Source organism: Bombyx mori, chromosome 3, assembly GCF_030269925.1.
Source record: "Bombyx mori chromosome 3, ASM3026992v2".
Classification (NCBI taxonomy): Eukaryota; Metazoa; Arthropoda; class Insecta; order Lepidoptera; family Bombycidae; genus Bombyx; species Bombyx mori.
Window position 1 is genome coordinate 2,494,968 of NC_085109.1, and position 19,209 is coordinate 2,514,176.

The 19,209-nt window shown below is 37.1% G+C and overlaps 2 protein-coding genes across 4 annotated transcripts; one reads left to right on the plus strand and one right to left on the minus strand.

Annotated features, from left to right (window-relative positions):
• The first annotated feature begins 389 nt into the window (after positions 1-389).
• On the plus strand, positions 390-16,068 carry LOC101744452 (GMP synthase [glutamine-hydrolyzing]). Of its 3 annotated transcripts, none has more exons than XM_004923919.4 (16): positions 390-550; positions 5,076-5,198; positions 5,885-6,071; positions 6,937-7,054; positions 7,622-7,778; positions 8,503-8,649; positions 9,724-9,820; positions 10,225-10,313; positions 10,949-11,103; positions 11,591-11,771; positions 12,433-12,567; positions 12,820-12,991; positions 13,474-13,591; positions 14,271-14,385; positions 14,585-14,776; positions 15,223-16,068. In XM_004923919.4, exons 2-16 carry the CDS (start codon positions 5,097-5,099, stop codon positions 15,322-15,324), a joined length of 2,067 nt encoding a protein of 688 aa, XP_004923976.1. In that variant the 5' UTR covers positions 390-550; positions 5,076-5,096; the 3' UTR covers positions 15,325-16,068. The 3 variants fall into 3 exon arrangements, with proteins under 3 accessions (XP_004923976.1, XP_012543955.1, XP_062530950.1); XM_012688501.4 differs by lacking the exon at positions 390-550 and adding an exon at positions 614-781; XM_062674966.1 differs by lacking the exon at positions 390-550 and adding an exon at positions 802-982.
• On the minus strand, positions 16,042-18,728 carry LOC101744695 (protein MCM10 homolog). Its single transcript, XM_038019346.2, has one exon. It carries the CDS (start codon positions 18,266-18,268, stop codon positions 16,166-16,168), a length of 2,103 nt encoding a protein of 700 aa, XP_037875274.1. The 5' UTR covers positions 18,269-18,728; the 3' UTR covers positions 16,042-16,165.
• Positions 18,729-19,209: the final 481 nt, after the last annotated feature.

Genomic DNA, 19,209 nt, shown 5'->3' on the forward strand with positions numbered 1-19,209 from the left:
TAACTAAAACTAATGGTCCTCTTAGAAGATAATGAGAAGATATTTCCATGGATTTTTGGACCATCCATTTATAAAACACATGATACACTAAATGCTTATTGAGTCAATACCATTGAACAATTAAAGTATTGGAACTACCAAACTATTAAAATATAAGGATTTAGAAGATTTTAAGTTCATGACCAAAACATTTTAAAATATTAAAAATCTGTGAATTTAGGTTGAGTTCATATTTTAGGAATGCAAAATGTTTTAATTTAAAAACAGAATTTGTTTAGTTACATATTTAAAATTTTTTTTTTGCTTATTTTTACTGTGTAATTTCGGAATACATCATCAGTTTCAATTTCGATTTCCTTAAACAATATATCATTAACAGTGAATAATTAAACAGTATTCACATGAACGCATGTTTAATGACAGCGCGCGCTACTCAACCTAGTGACCAAATCCAGTACTAAAATTTTGTATTCGTAGTACTGAATGGAGTCACATTTATTCTCATTTTTCATGAACTTATTCTTCTGAAATACTATTTACTTTATTTTAGGTAAGTGATAAATGCCATAATAAGGGAGATGATTATGTAAATATTCGTAATTAACAAACAACAATGGCTGCTTCGAACTGTCTCTCCGGTTGACCCAAAATGTTCTGTCATTGCCCGGTTTTATTCGTCATCTACAAAATAAATCAAGCCATTTTTCACGTATATAATTGCAACCATTATGTGATGAGCTTATGAAGACAACAAGACATTTTAAGTGTTAAATTGACGACGGTAAGTGTTTTCAAGATTACGTAGGTACGAGATGTCGCGCGTAAACCTCTTCGTTCATTGCTTTCGTTGTTTTAAACATATTTTTTGTTTTTATCTACACGTTATCTGCCCTGTTATCAAAAGATCTTGGATCATCTCGTTTCATGCAATAATGTTTATTGGTAATATTGTCTCTCAACTATGTTTTGCATTCTAAGGAAGGTTCGTATTTTCTTGTCTTTGTTTCTTAAAAAAAGAGATATAAATCTCAAACGAAATAAATCAATCAAATTTCAATCGTTACATCACTAGGTAGTCACTTGATTTTAATGTTTGTCTAATATTTATCACAGGGTGACCACTGATAACCCTATTGCTCAACCTAACCTTAGTGATTTGCAACATTTAATTTTTTAATAATTATTTACATCACTGACTACAACAGGGTAAGGTTTTAATAAAATATTTAATAATTATTACTGTCTTAGAAGCTTTGAATTAGAAATGTCATAATGACTGTTTGAACGGTGTAAGTGCCTGTGTCGGATAAATTTTTCAATAGCAAGTATGGGCAGACGATTTGGTGTTTCATTCATCTAATAAATAAATGGTCAGAATACTACTTAATACTATAACTATTTGAATTTTTAATTTTGATAAACTTAATATAGTATATTCAATATTTTTAATTATTATGTCTTGAAACAGTATAATAACTGCAAAATTAATTTAGTTACGTTAGTTTGTCACGTCTGAATATTTCCATTTTAGTAGTGACATAAAGGGGCAATCGGTCATGGCCATCTGATGTTAAGAGTAGCTGAAAGACTGAAGACAGACATAAGAGTAATTGGAATAAAGTCTTAAACTTAATCAATAGAGCTCGGGGTTGCATAGGAACAAATCATGCAGACTCCAAGAATGGCTTACAGTCAGTAGTCAAGATAGAAATTGGGGTAATGGGGAGAAAAATATATAGAATTCTGAGTGAGGTACAAAACGGTGTACTTATTTAAATTATTGCCACCTTAAACTAAGTTGTTCACATAAAAATGTGATTAAATAAATAAAAAATTAAAATGAAAATTAAAGACAAATGTATAAAAATTATCCAAAGTGAAATGACTCATAATTAATTCATTATAAATTAAAATCAAAATAGTAAATCCAAGTATAACCTTCTTAAAATTCCAAATGTATAGTAAATACATTTGTGAGATCACTGTTTATTCAGATTGTGAACAAAAAGTAAATTAAGTTGGTTGGTTGATAATACATACTATTATGGTCTTATTTACTAACAAAATTAAATTAACATTTTGTGTTGCAAGCGTGTGTTAAAATTTTGGAAAATTAAAATAACTGAATTGTGTATGCATTGGATATTTATAGTATAGACCAAATTTTAATTTCCATTGCCAATCAATATCACTAATCACATCAACAAAGACTTATAGACAAAATATGCATACACACATCTTGTAATCTCACATGGTACGAAAATCTAAAAATACACATTGTCAATGCCACTTCTAATAAAAGCACAACAAAAGAAAATCTATTATATTGCAGTATTTTCATATAAGCTAATATTTTCTTTTTCACCATCCTAAATTTGAAGAATATTTTTTATTATTTCAATTACAATTAGCAATTGCTTTATGATCATAAAGTACTGATTCAATTTAATAAAAAAAAAAGTACTTTGGTTTTGTTTGAATTTGTGTGATGTGCAGTGGTGACTTATGTATTCTTTAAAAATTATGAAAAAGCACAATTTTTTTTAATCACCTTTCATTATGTTGAGTTGGGATTTTCTATGTAAGGTATGTTACACATGAATAGCTTAATATGAAACATTAAAAAAGTATAGTAATTAAACAGAGTGTCATTTAGTCCTAACTTTTTTTATTGCTTAGATGAGTGTACGAGTTTGTGTAAGGCTGTTACCAGAGCCTATGACATTGACGATGTAAATTCCACCAGATATCATTCTAAGTTAAACTTTTAAAAGTACAATGGTCTCCACAACCTTGAACCGAAACACATTAATGTTCTACTACAGATATGTCAGGGTGGTGGTACTTACATGTGCAGTTACAAGTCACCCCAAAATCCACCATCACCAGGTGATAAGGGGCTACCATCACTCATAGACATTGTAAACTTGTCAGTAAGAAGCTTGCGATAGCCATAATACAATACAAATTGGAACTATGAACTCACGTGACTACCTAAAACAAATCTCTATCAAAATAAAAAATGTGATATCTCAGTTCTAATCAAATCTTCAAACTGTTCACAGTTCGAAAATCCTAAGACATTTATGCATAAATTGTGCAAGGTCTGTGATATGAAGCTCTCCAATTCGCTGTTTTTCATCACTTACAAAAATTATATTCATTTCATTAATAGCGATAGCTATTTGTAAAAATAAATAATGTTAGTTATAGTGGGAACTTCTTTGGTATTTCTCCTACCTAAGTTTGATATTAAATGGCTATATACTAATTGTATCCAGAATAACTAAATAAACTTCGTAAGGTAAATGGCGGTATTCACGTTGTGGTCTTATGAACCCTTAGTAACCCATTAACAGCAGGCGGGCGGGCACCTCGTCTTTCAACCAAAAGAATTTATAAAAACGCTTGCCCTCTACATCTGAAGGAACAGCCATAATAGTTGTAGTTTTCAATATTTATTTATTTATTTATTACACTTCATGTAAAATTTACATTGGCGGACTTAATGCCTAAGGCATTCTCTACCAGTCAACCAAAGGTAGTGCAGAGTAAATAGTGGTAGGTGCAATGAAATTTATATTAGGTTACGGTTATATGTGTGAATTCAAAATTTAAAGATAAATTGTCGACTGCTTCAAACCTTTTGTATGTTGATAAAACTTACTAATTATACCCATTATGTATGCCATTTGAAAAAAATTACGGTTACCGTCTGGTTATGGGGTGCCAACCCGTAGGTGCTGCATAAGGCTGGGTAACCGCTCAAAAACCTCCCTGTCAACTGCAATACCGTCTTTACCATAAGGACACACGGGGCCCGTGCCCGGGGCCCCCTGAGAATGGACCGAATGGGAGAAAGACCGACAATATCTCTCACACGTTTATTCTCAAAACATTTTTGTCAGGCACATTACACTTTTTTCACAAATCAGTAATCAGAAGGTTAATAAGATCAATAATCAGAAGATTTACAAGGCATATGCTATGACTATAATAGAAGATTTTGCTCAACAGAAATCCCGAAAGAAGCCGTTATCGAAATCGTAACCAAAAAACCAGCAGCATTCTAATATCATTAATGACATATTATATCATACTGTATTTGATTACCTATAATAAATGGTCTCAAACTCAGTAAAAAAATGTTATTATAATTCGCTTTTTTTACTTTCCAAAAGGGCCTCAAATTCTTGTGTGCCCAAGGGCCCCATCCTAGTTTAAGACGTCCCTGGTCAACTGTCAACTTTGACGTCTTAAATAGACAAACGAGAGATACACTCAAAAAATCCGTGTCCAAGTTTCGGTAGCATCTCAATGACCTTGTTATTATCAAGTCTGTCCAGTGTGTTTATTCTTTAACATAATTGAAGATATGAGTGAATGAAGAGTTTAAGTAAAGTTTTTAAGATTTTTTTAGTTTTTACATTGAATGAAGGTGTTATGTGCAAAAGTACAAGTAATAAAAGTGTGTTGACTGTATTCTTAAAATTAACAAATTGTATCATACCCCATCATCCACTCATGTCGTCAATTATCATAATTTGGGGTTCGTTGATTATGGACCGTTGCTTTTAAAATATTCGCGAGCGAAAGAAAACATTTGTATTTCGTTTTATATATAAATAATTAACCCTTTGTACTGGAGAGATAATTCTTGCTCACAACTTTGATGCGGAAATTCGATGCGCTGTCTAAACTATTTAAGTTTATTTGATAACTAGCCGTATTCGCCCGCTTCGCTGGGCATTTAAAATTGACATTATTATTTATTGTCACTGTTATTAGGGAGTCCAAAACTCATATAAATATTAGCCTATCCATTAAGTACATGTATTTTCTACACGGATGCCAAGTTTCAAGTCAGGATGCATGGTTCAGTAGTTATAACGGAACATCCGTAAAAACCACTGTAGATTTATATATTAGTATAGATTGACATCTTGTTTACGTTTCTGATATCTGTTCTTATCGTTTTTTTTGTCGTTCGTAATAAAATCGCACTGTCGAGTGCAAAGCTTGGAAATGTCAACACCCTGTATTTGACTACACCGGTCTGTCGGATTTGTCCGCAGTGCTGCTGGCGAGTCGGCGAGATGCACACAGCGAGTGCGGACGGACAGTTCCGCGGCACCAATGGCTCCGGCCAGGGACGTGACAAAGTTGCCATACTGGACGCCGGCTCACAATATGGGAAGGTGATTATTGGTCTTTTGTTTTATAATAATTACTGTTACGCGCTGGGGTTCGGGATAAATAAAATTCTACCAAAGTACAACTGAAAAACTTTATTCAACACTTAGATCACTTAAAACTCTCAATTCGCTTGTTCCGCTTCGCTTCAGGGGATCCGTTCGCTGTTTCGCTTTGAGCAGTTCCGATTACTGACTGAATGCGTGCCATCCCTGCAACGCTTTTATAGTCGATACCTCATCCCTCGAATTATCGAGAATATTCCACACATCTCTAGTAGTAGTTTCCGCTATCTGTCAATAAATGGCGTTGTAATTCTCGAGCGTTCTAGGTGCTACTAGGTCCTTCGATATTCGTTCGACTATTCGGCGATGGATGGCGTTACTCTTACCGGCGTAACATTACTAATAGCCTTGCGATGTCAATGAATTCTCGTAACCTTGAACGTGAAGTCGGACTATGTACAGGGAGTGGTTTGTGGTATATCGATATAATATTGAAGAATTTGAAGTCAAAGGATAAGACTTCCGGTGCATTCGTATGTAGCAATCTAGGAGATCTTAAAAGACTAAAACATAAATTAAATACAATAGATGGCAAAGTTAGGCAATCTAGGGGCTTAGTAACAGAAATCGATATAATTACTTGAGTGCGCCACGTAATGTGTTAATTTGACCGCCTCCTCTCTCAGGTGATAGACCGCCGCGTGCGCGAGCTGTGCGTCGAATCGGAGATCCTACCGTTGGAGACCTCGGCCTACCAGCTGAAGGAGGCCGGATACCGCGCCATCATCATTTCGGGCGGACCCAACTCTGTGTACGCCGAGAATGCGCCGAAATACGACGCGGACGTCTTCAAAATCGGCCTTCCGGTTTTAGGTGAGATTTAAGGTTATCTCAAACCATATTTTGGACACGTATCGTGACGGCCAGCAGAGTCTATCGAGTAACTTGTTGTTCAGGGTAGGGTCAATGGTAAGAGATCTCGTGGACGAATCCCCATGCGTTGGACTGATCAGGTGAAAGACCTTACTGAAACCCCACTTAACGAGTGTGTGCGCCGGGCATCGGTTCGCAAACTATGGAAAACATCTGTCATCTAATAAGCAAGAATTCCACTTGACCACGACTGCTCTGCCAAGAGCAACCGATTATGATGATGAAACGAAGAAAGTTCTGGTAATTTTAAGGTTGAGGTGGAAAATCTTAATTCATTACAGTTTGAAGATACCATAAAACAGAGACTTAGAACTCGTGTCTCAAGGAGGTTGGTTCCATGTGCGTTGTTGATTTCTATGGGCTTCGGTAACCTCATAACATCAGATGGGCCGTGTACTCGTGCAGCCATTTCAACAGGACAAAAAAATAAAGATATTCAAAAATGTTGATTAGTATCAATTTAAAAAAATGGAGTGCACAGAATACGCGATCTCTAGGGAATTTGAGTATTCACGAACTATTATAATATTAGCTAGCCAGTTCATAGTTTCAACCCATTAGATCATTCCTGTTTATATTATACACATAATAATCTACATCCTGTATTCACTTGTCTTAATAAACAAACTTAATGTTTTTATTTAAAAAGGTTCAATAACGAATCTGAAACTATTGTTTGCCTGTATTCATAAACTGAAAAATCTATTGAATTAAAAAAAAAGAACTTGAAGTCTTGATCGACTTCATGTAGCTTCATGACACCTCTCCACTATGTATATTGAAATGTAATGTTTATTTTCATCAGGCATATGTTATGGGATGCAAATGTTGAACAAGGAGTTTGGTGGCTCCGTGCTGCGTAAGGACGCGCGCGAGGACGGGCAGTACGAGATCGAAGTGGAAACCAGCTGCCCTTTGTTCAAGTGAGTGCCCACGGATATAACCTCAATCCAAACTACTGGTGGCTTTACTGGTGGTAGGACCTCTTGTGAGTCCGCGCGGGTAGGTACCACCGCCCTGCCTATTTCTGCCGTGAAGCAGTACTGCGTTTGGGTTTGAAGAGCGGGGCAGCCGTTGTAACTATACTTGAGACCTTATAACTTATATCTCAAGGTGGGTGGCGCATTTATGTCGTAGATGTCTACGGGCTCCAGTAACCACCAACCATCAGTAATAAAAAAAAAAATACGTTAAGTTAACTACTGATCCAGAGTTTCTTTGGGCACATAATGCGATCCTCATTGCACAGCCTGGAGAAACTCATAATTCTCGGACAAATGGAGGGGAAGCGCGCTAGAAGAAGAGCGTCAGCTAGAGGGGTGGACCAACTCAAGGAGGTGACTGGAGGCCAGATACAGGGAGCGGTACATACGGCGCAGAACCGGACCGAGTGGAGAAGATTGACATACAGTCACGATCCTCAGCAATGAGGGAACGACCAGAAAGAAAGAACTACTGCTCAGTCAACTCACAATTCGTTCTACCCTCAGTCGTCTGGAGAAGCAGCAGCCGGTGCTCCTGACCCACGGAGACAGCGTCCACAAGGTGGGAGACAGGTTCCGTGTGGCCGCGCAGTCTTCGAACCACCTTATCGCGGCCATATACAACGAGCAGATGAAGCTGTACGGGGTGCAGTTCCATCCCGAGGTACTAATTATATCCGGTAGATCTGGTTAGCAAAAGCGTTACTTTCAAGCAATTACTCTGTTTTTATTAATGTATAGATCAACTTTTTTGTAATACCATATCGGTAAAATGTCGTTTAGCGCAAGTGTAACTGCAGGGTAGCAATATTCAAACGAAAGTAATGGATTTGAATTTCGTAACATTGTTCATCAAATCACATCAGTAAATTGTAAATGACTATAATCAGTATAACAAAACCCGGCCACCGTCTTCGTCGAAACCGTCGCTTGCGACGAAGGGCTCAAGGAATCAATTGACCCACAGACACATCCTACTGAGTTTCTCGCCGAATCTTCTCAGTGGGTCGCGTTTCCGATCCGGTTGTTCTGATTCTGATTCTTGATTCTGCGAAGCACCACTCTTGTTAAGGCCAGTGCTAGCAACACTCCCGGCTTGAGCCCTGTGAGCTCATCTACTAGTTCGGTGAAACTAGAATAACCCCTCGAGGTTACTAAAATAGGTAGCATAAAAAAAAGAAAAAGCTGCGAAATAGTCAGCACTTGTAAGTGAACTTTTTTTTCCCTTGTAGGCAGACGAACATACGGCCCACCTGATGGTGAGTGGTTACCGTCGCCCATGGACTTCAGCAATGCCCGGAGAAGAGCCAAGCCGTTGCCTACCGTTAAGAACTATCCCGAGCGTATTTGTAACATTTTGAAGACGCGCGTTATTTTAACGTCCTCAGGTGGATCTAACCCCTAAAGGCAAGCAGATGTTGTCCAACTTCCTGTTCGACATCGCCGGCCTCTCGCGCTCCTTCACGCTGCGTTGTCGGCGCGAGGCCTGCGTGCAGTACATCAAGGAGACCGTCGGCGAAAACAATAAAGTTCTGGTCAGTACGAACTAACTTCACTCCACAACATATTGCTTAGGGCAGCAGTCGGGGAACCAGGGTAAATTACCCCAAATGGGGTAAAAAGAAATTTTGGGGGGTAAAAATGTAACTTTTGTGAGTAAAAAGTATATATTGAAGTGAAACTTCTTTAGAATCGTTGTGATTTTAAACTCGATGAAACGAAATGAAACGAAACGAAAAAATAAGTCCATAGAGACACAATCACATGAATGTATAGGATTCAGCCGGCGAGAGAATGAGATAGAACACATTATTATTTATAAACACAAAGTTCACGTGATTGACTAGTTATTGTTTTCTTTTCAAAATTATCATGGAGGCTATAATATGAAAGATGCTAAAAATTTGCGATTTCGTTTTTTTTTTGTTCTTCGCCATGGGATAATATCAACTTAAACAAAAATATTTTGGGTTAATAATTAAAAAAGTTCCCCAACCGTTGGTTTAAGGCAATCCTACACATAAAATTGTAACTGATTGTTTTTAAATCTAGGAACACACTAATAAGTATGGCAACACAGTTAGTTGCATCTACAAAAAAATTCTGATCGTACGTGCACGTGTTATACATAAAAAAATAAAAATCCTTCACTCTGAATCAAGTTTTTATTGAAGCTTATGAAGCAGCTTATTGAAGCAGCAAAATACAGTCCACGCTCTAAACACATATGTTTTATAGTTTGGACTATCTTATATCGGATTTTATTGTGCTGCTCTAATTACGTTACCTTCTCTATTGCTCTGAGACGAGCTTACAGCCCATTTGCTTATTAAGCGGATTGTGTAGACAGACATATGAATGCATGAAGTAAAAGTGTGTGGATAGTTTCAAACCGTAAAGCATAGTATCAGAAACAAGCAGGATCGTCATACCTCCCCACATAAGTTCGCAATGCACCCTTTTGCCGGCTACTGTATTTTCATAATATCAGGAATGATAGAATTTTCGAATTGGTCTACATCAGTCTATTGACTTCCGTAATACTGTTTCACAAAGAAATTATTAGTATATTATTTAGAAATTATTAGTAAATTGTTAGTGTTAATTAGGTGTTGGTGAGTGGCGGTGTGGATTCAACGGTATGTGCAGCCTTGCTGAGGACAGTGCTTCGTGAGGATCAGGTCATAGCACTACACATTGATAATGGTAAGAAATCACAGTTTAACATAAATCGGTTATTTATATTAAAGACAGAACAACTAGAAATTTTGTTTAAAAACTAGAAGTTTAAAAGATAAATGTGAAAATGCTCCTAATTAAATAAAAATAACAATTTTGTTTTTCCTTTAATGTGTCGTCCCCCGTCGGACGGATTCTTTATCTTTGTTTTAAGTTTATTTTATACAAAAGTTTAGGTCTTTTATTTATCGACTGTGGCACTACGAAGTCTGCCGGGTCAGCTAATAAATAAATAAAAACATATTTGGATGTTTGTCACTCAATCACACAGAGATTGCAGAATGGATTTAGATGAAATTTCGTATAAATATGTACTTTTGATGTTTACATCATAGATTGATGGTGTTGTTAATTAATATTTATTTTTCAAGGTTTTATGCGTAAGAACGAAAGTGCCAAAGTTGAGAGGTGCCTCCGTGAGTTGGGAGTCCGCCTGCACGTCATTAACGCCGCTCATCAGGTATACGATAGCACATCTTATACATACATATTAACCATGACGTCCATTAATACACAATATAAGTTGATTTTTTATAAGATGAACTGATGACCTTAGAGGTTATCAGACTCTTCAAGCTCCACAAGAAAAAAATGCTTCAAAAAAACTGAGGACCAAAATATCCATTCTGTATCATTCGAAATGTGTTAAAGCAGTTCTGAAAAGAATGTATAGCCACTTGTGCTCGAGTGCATATGTTGGAGGTGGGGGTCATTACATTTTATTACATTAAAACATTGTATTAGCTTATTGGAATAACAGTACATATATTTTAAGAGTTAAACAAAACACTTTCACCACATCTCATCCATTATACAAAATCATACACTTTTTGTGTTAAAATACAAGTTAACAATCTAATGTGTGTACTGCCATTGCAAGGAGAGAGGGGAGCGGGTTCAACATGTGATCATTAACTACCAATTCTGTCACAAATAACCGATGCCTATATAACCTATCTGACACTGTTCACCAATGTTCAGCACAGATGACAGCAGGTTGATTACCATAGGCCACTTACTTGTAACTTAGTTTGTTAAAGCACGCATCAAAATCATTGTACATTGATTGTGATATATCTGTTTGTTTTTCCTCAGTTCTTTCACGGCAGCACAGTGGTCCGCGAGTCAGGAGGCTGGTCCCGCCACGCCGGGCCGCTGTGTCACACCGCCTCGCCGGAGGACAAGCGGAAGATCATAGGAGATGTATTCATACGGATCGCGGAACAGGCCGTCCACGAACTTAATCTGCAGTAAGTAAGATTTATTCTTTGTAAACATTACAAATATCCTTAGAATATAATGAACTACTTACTGTTAAAGCTGAATAAAAAAAATGAAGTTGCATATTTCTTGAAATAGAATTTGCTGGTGGTAGGACCTCTTGAGAGTCCGCGCGGGTAGGTACCACCGCCCTGCCTATTTCGGCCGTAAAGCAGTAATGCGTTTCGGTTTGAAGGGTGGGGCAATCGTGCGTTGTAACTATACTTGGGACCTTAGAACTTATATCTCAAGGTGGGTGGCGCATTTACGTTGTAGATGTCTACGGGCTCCAGTAACCACTTAACACCAGGTGGGCTGTGAGCTCGTTCACACATCTAAGCAATAAAAAAAAACCTGTTAGTTGGCCTTATTTGTTCTTTACACATTTCTTGGAAAAATTTGTAATGGTCACAAAACGTTTTTTCACAAACTCGCGATGATTTTACATGTAATGTGTCATATGATTAAATTGAACAGAGAGGACGAAGTACTTCTAGGGCAGGGCACGCTGCGCCCCGACCTCATCGAGTCCGCGTCGGCGCTGTGCTCGGGCCAGGCCGACACCATCAAGACGCACCACAACGACACCGAGCTGGTGCGGGCGCTGCGGCAGAGGGGACGGGTCGTGGAGCCTCTGAAGGACTTCCATAAAGACGAGGTACCTCTTTTTTTTTATTGCCCTTGTAGGCAGACGAACTTAGACCCGAACTGATGGTGAATGGTTACCGTCGCCAATGGATTTATGCAATGCCAAAGCCAAATCACTGCCTGTCGTTAAGTACTCTCCATAAGTCAAGTTTGAAGAAGGACGTGGAGAACTCATACTAAAGCCAGATGGTGCGTGGCAAAAAAGATCTCTGAAAACGCATTGTGTATGAGCGCAGTGGATACAGGTAGTATGGATGAACTCTACTCCGGTGGTGGGCGGTGCGATGGTAAAAATGAGATGATGGTATCCCTCAGAGCACTCCCCTCCCTCAATAACTCTACTAGTGGATGGATTTGAAGTTGCCACTTGGCAACAACTCTTAGCGTTGCTAGATTATCCCACCGTCTAGTAATGTTGACATGTAAGGAATTTGGGCCAACCCTCTTCAAATTAACAAATTTGGCTGAGATTTTTAATTCTATAAAATTATTATAGATTAGTATATCGCGTAATAATGTTATACCGGTAATTCAACATTTTTAGCTAAATTGCCGTGGTATCTCTGGCGGACGCTGGCAGCTCTCAACTTGGAAACCTACGCCGTAGATAAAGCTGAAGGAGTAGTTTTTGTTTGTGTAGATTAATGTAAACAATGTTGCGTCTGGTCCAGGTCCGAGCGCTGGGGATGGAGCTGGGGCTGCCCGAGGCGCTGGTGGAGCGGCACCCGTTCCCGGGCCCCGGCCTCGCCGTCAGGGTCATATGTCAAGACGAACCGTTCATGGAGAGGGACTTCGCCGAAACGCAGGTGAACACTACAAATTTATTTCTCCGGTTACGATGTGGCCACCAGCATGACCTTGACCTGACCTTGCATCGATCGATGTGTATAACAGCGGATATACATATTCTTAGAAAATCATTGGCCCGTATCGGGGTCGTGCTTAAAGTTGCTGATACCCAATTCTAAGTAACCATTCTGAATATGATATTCATAATAATGTGTTAATAACCATAATAATTCGATTATAACCTATATATAAATCGTTCATTAAAACAGGTGATAGTAAAAATAATAGTGGAGTTCGCATCGATGTACCTCAAGTCCCACGCGCTGCTGGGCCGCGTCGTGAACGCGAGCACGCCCGCCGAGCACGCCAAGCTGCGCCGCATCTCGTCCGCATACCAGGTCGCCGCCACGCTGCTGCCCATCAGAACGGTCGGAGTGCAAGGTACAATGTTAATAATGGCATTTTTGAAAAATTACATTATTACGAGATCGACAAAAAAAAACATGGATGGAGTGTGTGAATGACAATGTGAGAGTGAGAAGAGTGGGTGTTGAGATGGCGGCTGATAGAAGAGAATGGAATAGAAAAATTAGCTGTGCCAATCCCTAGTGGGATAAGGCGGAGACAAAGAGATTTTTACATTGCACAATTTCATTTTAACTCTCGCCGATGTCAAGAAGCAGCGTAGTAGTAGATTATGCAGCGTCTTACTAGTTCCTCTAGCATTCCTGACGTACATGAACGATCAGATGGACCGTATGACTGTTTTATTTTATTGCTTAGATGGTTGGACGAGTTCACGACCTACCTGGTGTTAAATGGTTACTGGAGTTGCCTCCAAATAGACATACAAACAAAATTAACTTGAATACCATTGAGACTAATCTTATCAAATAAAACGATTAAATAATATTTTGTTTCAGGTGATTGCAGAACATACAGCTATGCCGTGGCATTGTCAACGGAGAAGTATCCTCCGGATTGGAAAGACATGCAGTATCTCGCTCAAATAATACCGAGGATCTGTCATAATGTTAACAGGTATATGATTTTGTCGCACGCTACGACATCTATTTATTCCATTACTAGCAGTACTAACGCATTACTGCATCACGGCAGAAATAGGCAGTGTGGTGGTACCGCGTGCGTACTCACAAGAGGTTCTACCACCAGTAAAAAGGCTTTATGCATTAAAGGAAGCTTTACATAAAAGTTTTCGGTAAATAAGCCAGTACTCGACCCAGCATGATTATAATACGAGTGTGGGTAACGAGAATATGGTTTATCTGGCGTCAAAACTTTTCTACAATGCGTTAAAAGAATATATGAGTCGTCTATTATCAAAGGTGGCAATCTGTGCATTTGGACAAAAAAATGTTATTGATATGTCAATACAGATTGATTTGAATATAATCGTCTCCTTCAAAGAATACGGTTCAAAACTTCAAAAACTTCAAAGAGTTTTGTGACTGCCAATGGAATACAAAGTCAATAATTCGTTTTTCTGATTTACCAATATTGTTCAAAAGTCAGATTGCCGGCTTTGATAATAGACGACTCATATGCCCTTTTTTAACTAAATTATTTTAAATCCACAGTTAATTTTAATGCAGTCCAAGATTGTCGATTATGAATTATTGATGTTTTTTTATTAGTTTGTTGTGATATTTATTTTAATCTAATACTTGTAATTCTAACTTTTGAAATGAAATGTTTTCAGGGTATGTTACGCTTTTGGAGGTCTGATCAAGGAGCAAGTAACAGATATCACACCAACTTTCCTTACGCAACAAGTTGTTTCAACTTTACGACAGGCCGACGACCTGGCAACACAGGTAAGCATTCCAATACTGATTTGTGTCTTACAAGTGGCATCTTCGTTGGAATTGTTACATTTGAGAATGTGGACTTTGTGGCGGGAACGGGAGGATTGAAGTTGTGTGATTTGTTTTATTTTGACTATTTAGTATTTTTTCAGGTTTAAATGTGTCATAAAATCCTTTTAAAAAAAATTGTGAATGTGTTCGATGTCAGGTGCTGACCCAGAGCGGATGCGCCGGCCGCATCGCACAGATGCCGGTGGTGCTGATCCCGATCCAGTTCGACCGCGACGCCGCGGTGCGCGCCGCCTCGTGCCAGCGGTCTATCGTACTGCGTCCTTTCGTCACGTCAGACTTCATGACCGGTCTCGCCGCACTCCCGGGATCCGACCACATGCCTCAAGACGTATGACTCCTATTATTTTATTTCTATTAGATTTGTTTGACGTGGTTTTAAGGGCGTCGCCTATCTAAAGTTGACTTTTTTGGGAATTGCAGAATTATTGAATCTGAGAAATTGGTGGGATTATTAGAAAAAGGCATGATGATCCCATAATATTATTGACTGTTGATGGGAGTATTACTGCCTTAAGAAACCTATGGATATTAGAATTAAAATGCACTGCATATGATATTGTAAAAAAACATGATAGCTTACCTATCTCTGGGGCCCATTCATTCTGGTTATACTGGAATGATTACTTGGAAAAGCCAAGCCAACACCGCTTGTTATAAACGAGTTTTTAACCATTTTTTTTGTTCCCAGTTCCTATATAAATCCAATGACTATTTGGAATATAAATTACATGTATTTATGCTATAAGTCTTTAACCTAATTTATATGTTCAACAGGTTGTGGACAGAATGTGTAAGAAGCTCTTGACCGTGCCTGGAATATCTCGCGTATTATACGACCTAACACCGAAACCGCCCGCCACAACAGAATGGGAATGATAGCCTCCATTACTTTTTTTATATATTTTGTACTGACCGAACGCACCCACAGGGCAGTGGTCGCGAATGACGCGGTTATGTCCAAACATCGGAAACTAATTGGTTCCTAGTGATGTGATTAGCTAATATGTATTATCATTTTATACAACAATGACAACGTGATGTCAATCGCGCCGTTTAAACATCTGTAATATATCATGGACAATGTGAAGTTAATTTTGTTTTATTTTATAACTGTTTTCAAGTGCCTAGCGTGGATCATAAGACATCGTCACTATATCAATCTACAACATATGTGGTGACGATTCCCAGGGCCATATTTTCGTTTTTCTTGTTTTACCATATAACAGTTGGGCCTGAATAGTATGTATGTATGTATGTCTACTTTTTCTAAAAAAAATATGTAAACATTTTAAAGTAGTTTTAATTTTGATGTTGGACCACAACTATAGAATTTTATCAATTTATTTTCCTTAATGATTTAGACCACTGCCTGAATGTTTGTAAATACATTAAAGAAACACAGGTTTGAAATGTGTCTCATATTGTGAACTCCACTGATCAATTTGTAACTTGTAGTAATTTATTGTCGAAGGCTGTGTAAAAATTTTGAAAAGCCTACAAACTGTTCTGCGCAACTTGATTGTTATAATTAATTCTTGTATTGAAATCTAAGTTTATGGAATGGTTCAGTGTTATTGACTGAAAGTTTCGTAATTAAAATTATATTATGCTTTATTTTCACTATGATTTTTATTTAAAATTTAATCCTATAATAATTAAAGTGTATAAATAGTATCAAAACATTTAAACTCAGTATAAAATTAATCTTGCTTTTATGTTAGCTGTCTGGTACCAATAGATTTATATTTTTGCCAGTAGCAACTTGTCCACCCAAAAATGTTTCTTCTTCACCCCTGATGGATAAACCATCAGAAAGTGTCGTTATTTTCTTTTCTCTTAACATTGGAGCTTTCTCCCACCGTGAACTTCCACAATTATTACAAGAATGCAGAGGCAGCAATTCTAAAGAAACAGTTCTATTTTTACAATCCAAACATTTAAAGAACCTCTTAAATGTATCTAATACTTTTAGAGGATGTCTTTCATCTTTACACCGTTGAGCAGCAGAAAATGCAGTGTATTTACATTTAGCACATCTTACTGCTTTGCATGGAAGTTTATATGTGCTCAACATTTTTTCTTCCATTGCTTCCTTTTTCTCTAATTTGTTAAAATACTTCTCTTGTTCATCATCTTCATGTTGTTTTACTAAGTCTTGATGTACTGATGTGGCTTCTAATATTTTACGGAACCTTTCAGAGAGTATTTTCCCAGTGTTGCTCTGTTCATGATTGGATTTTGCTTTTTTACTGCTATTCTCATCATTCATTCCATTCAATTTTTCTAAAGCTCTTTTTTTCCCAGCAGCAGTTCCATTTAAATTATTAGGATCTAATTTTGGTAATCCACCATTCTGTTGAATTATTCTGATTGCATTGGATTTTGCTTTTTCAGCTACCTTTTGTTTGTATGATATATTTAGGTCTATTGTTCCACTGCCTTTTATACTAAATCCTTTGCCTAATGTGGGAGAATTAGTCAGTTTTTCTGCAAGGCTAAGTTGTTTTGAGTTTGTAGGTGTATTAAAGTTGGACAATTTGCTGAGTCTTTCAGTATCACTAGTTTTTTGTGTAGTCGGACTGTGTAATGCACTATTGTTCTTCACAAATCCTGCCCCATAAGGCATTTTGTTAGTGATTAACTTGTCACCCTCAGTTTTGTAATAGTCACTGAGTGACATCAGTCTGTTTTGATCTTTTTCTTTTATCTTTTTGTTATTTCCGCTTTGTAAGGCTGAATATGCTTTGCCTCCATAGATCACAGTGTTTTTTCCTAAAACTTTATTTTGTAAACTTACTAAACCCTTGCCCATGGTTGAAGATTGTAGTTCTTGTCTCTGTGAAAACTTTTGGTATTCTTGTTTTACATGATAAATGCAGTGTTGACATTGATTCATATTGACAAAGGCTGTGCATGGTTCCCCATTTTTCTTCTTACTTTTACAAATACCAAAATCTTTGGAGAGTCCTATGATCATAACTCTGTCAGGATTATCAACACTGAGGCAAGCCTGATCTGCGCTATTCTGTGATCTATCTAATACATTAGGGTTAAGAACTGCAACAACTGTTCCTTCAGCAGTTTTCCATAGTTCATTATAGGCTTTCCTAAATAAAAATATAGAAACCGTTTTCATATCATCTTTTAAATCACTGAGAGTCCATATAATAAACTGACTTCCTTTCTGAGATTGTTTAGTTGAACTTTTCCTAACAATAACACCTGCAATCACCCAATCTTTTGACAAGTCTTCATTCTCAACATGCCTTTTTACTCTAAGCATGCTTATAGCTTCTCTACCTTGCATTCTCTCTAGCAAAACTGAACTAGATAGCAATGGCTTTGTAATCCTAATATTGAATATAGGGTCTGTGTAAACATCTGCATTTTTATTACTTTTCACTTTAGGAGGACTGAACACATTTCTAGGTTCAATGTTAGGTTTTTTTGTGAATTTGGAATAACGTGAAACTTTAGTTTCCATGTTTGTTTGTCGTAATCTACTCTCAAAATCCAGTCTTTGATTAATTTGATCTTGTTCAATTTTGTCTAATGATTTTTTTACTTGTGAACCGTAATCATTGTACTTCCTTTCTGCATAGTCCCGCTTTTCCTCGTCGTCTGAAGAATCAGTATCTCCATTGTGTACAATAGAAGGAACTTCAGCTGTACTTGATGATGGCATTTCACTTCTTAAGTTTGTAGTTTGCTGAAATATGTCTACTTCTTTGGTGTTATTTTGTGCATTCATTTCAGTATTTTCACCGAAGTCAGCACTGAGCAGTTCTTCAAGCTGTGATAATTCATCTTTCTCGTCCATTTTTTATTGTTATTGTTATTGACTTTTATTGGCTAAGTTTCATTTAATTTGTGTGATTGCTTATGAACTTATTTTTATTTAGCAACTATATGAATTCACTAGCTTCTATAGAAATGCACTGTTTTGTGAAATTAACATTAGTAGTTTTATATGTGCTATTCAAGACGAGATTAAAGGCGGTGTAAAACTATAAACATATTAAAAAGCTATAAAAAGTGATTGAAAGGTTATCTTAAAATTGGCGGGAAGGTGTGTTATCTATGGTTGGAAGTTTTTTTTTAAGGGATTTTATGACCTGGTGGCTAAGAGTTTTAGGTCAAGTCTTATTTTAATTTTAATGATACGTAACTTGTTATATGAAAATGATATTATGAAATGAAATGAAGTTGATTATTATGAAACATGGCATGAAAAGAAATGAAAACGAAATGAGATGAGATGATAATGGATGAAGTATAATCTCAGTAAAATGTCATTTACTGAGACTTTTTCAGTGGACTTTTTGGAAGATCCCGAGAAGTTACTTTCAGCAGCTTTGTTTCATTTTCTCACATTTGTGCACTTTCACAGATACTAAACAGTTCATTAACTACCGTTATTACACATTTAAACCTTAAAAAACACTAATTAGACAAAATAAAACAAATCACACAATTTCACTCCTCGCGTTCCCGGCAAAAAGTCTATGGCTGGAAGAAAACATATTATTGAAATTTCTTTGCAGCCCACAGTATATTCACTTTTTGTCCTACAGACTGGCGGTAAAGAAAACCTACTTACTATTATAGGTGAAGGTATAAAATGGAGTAAAAAAATAGAGCGGGATGGTTTCAATGAGGGCTAGGCTCTAAATAAATCTCTATGGTGTAGTAAAGCAAGTGGAACAGTTAAAATTAACTGAAACTTCAATCTTTTTGTTAACGAAACCTTGATGAATTTTC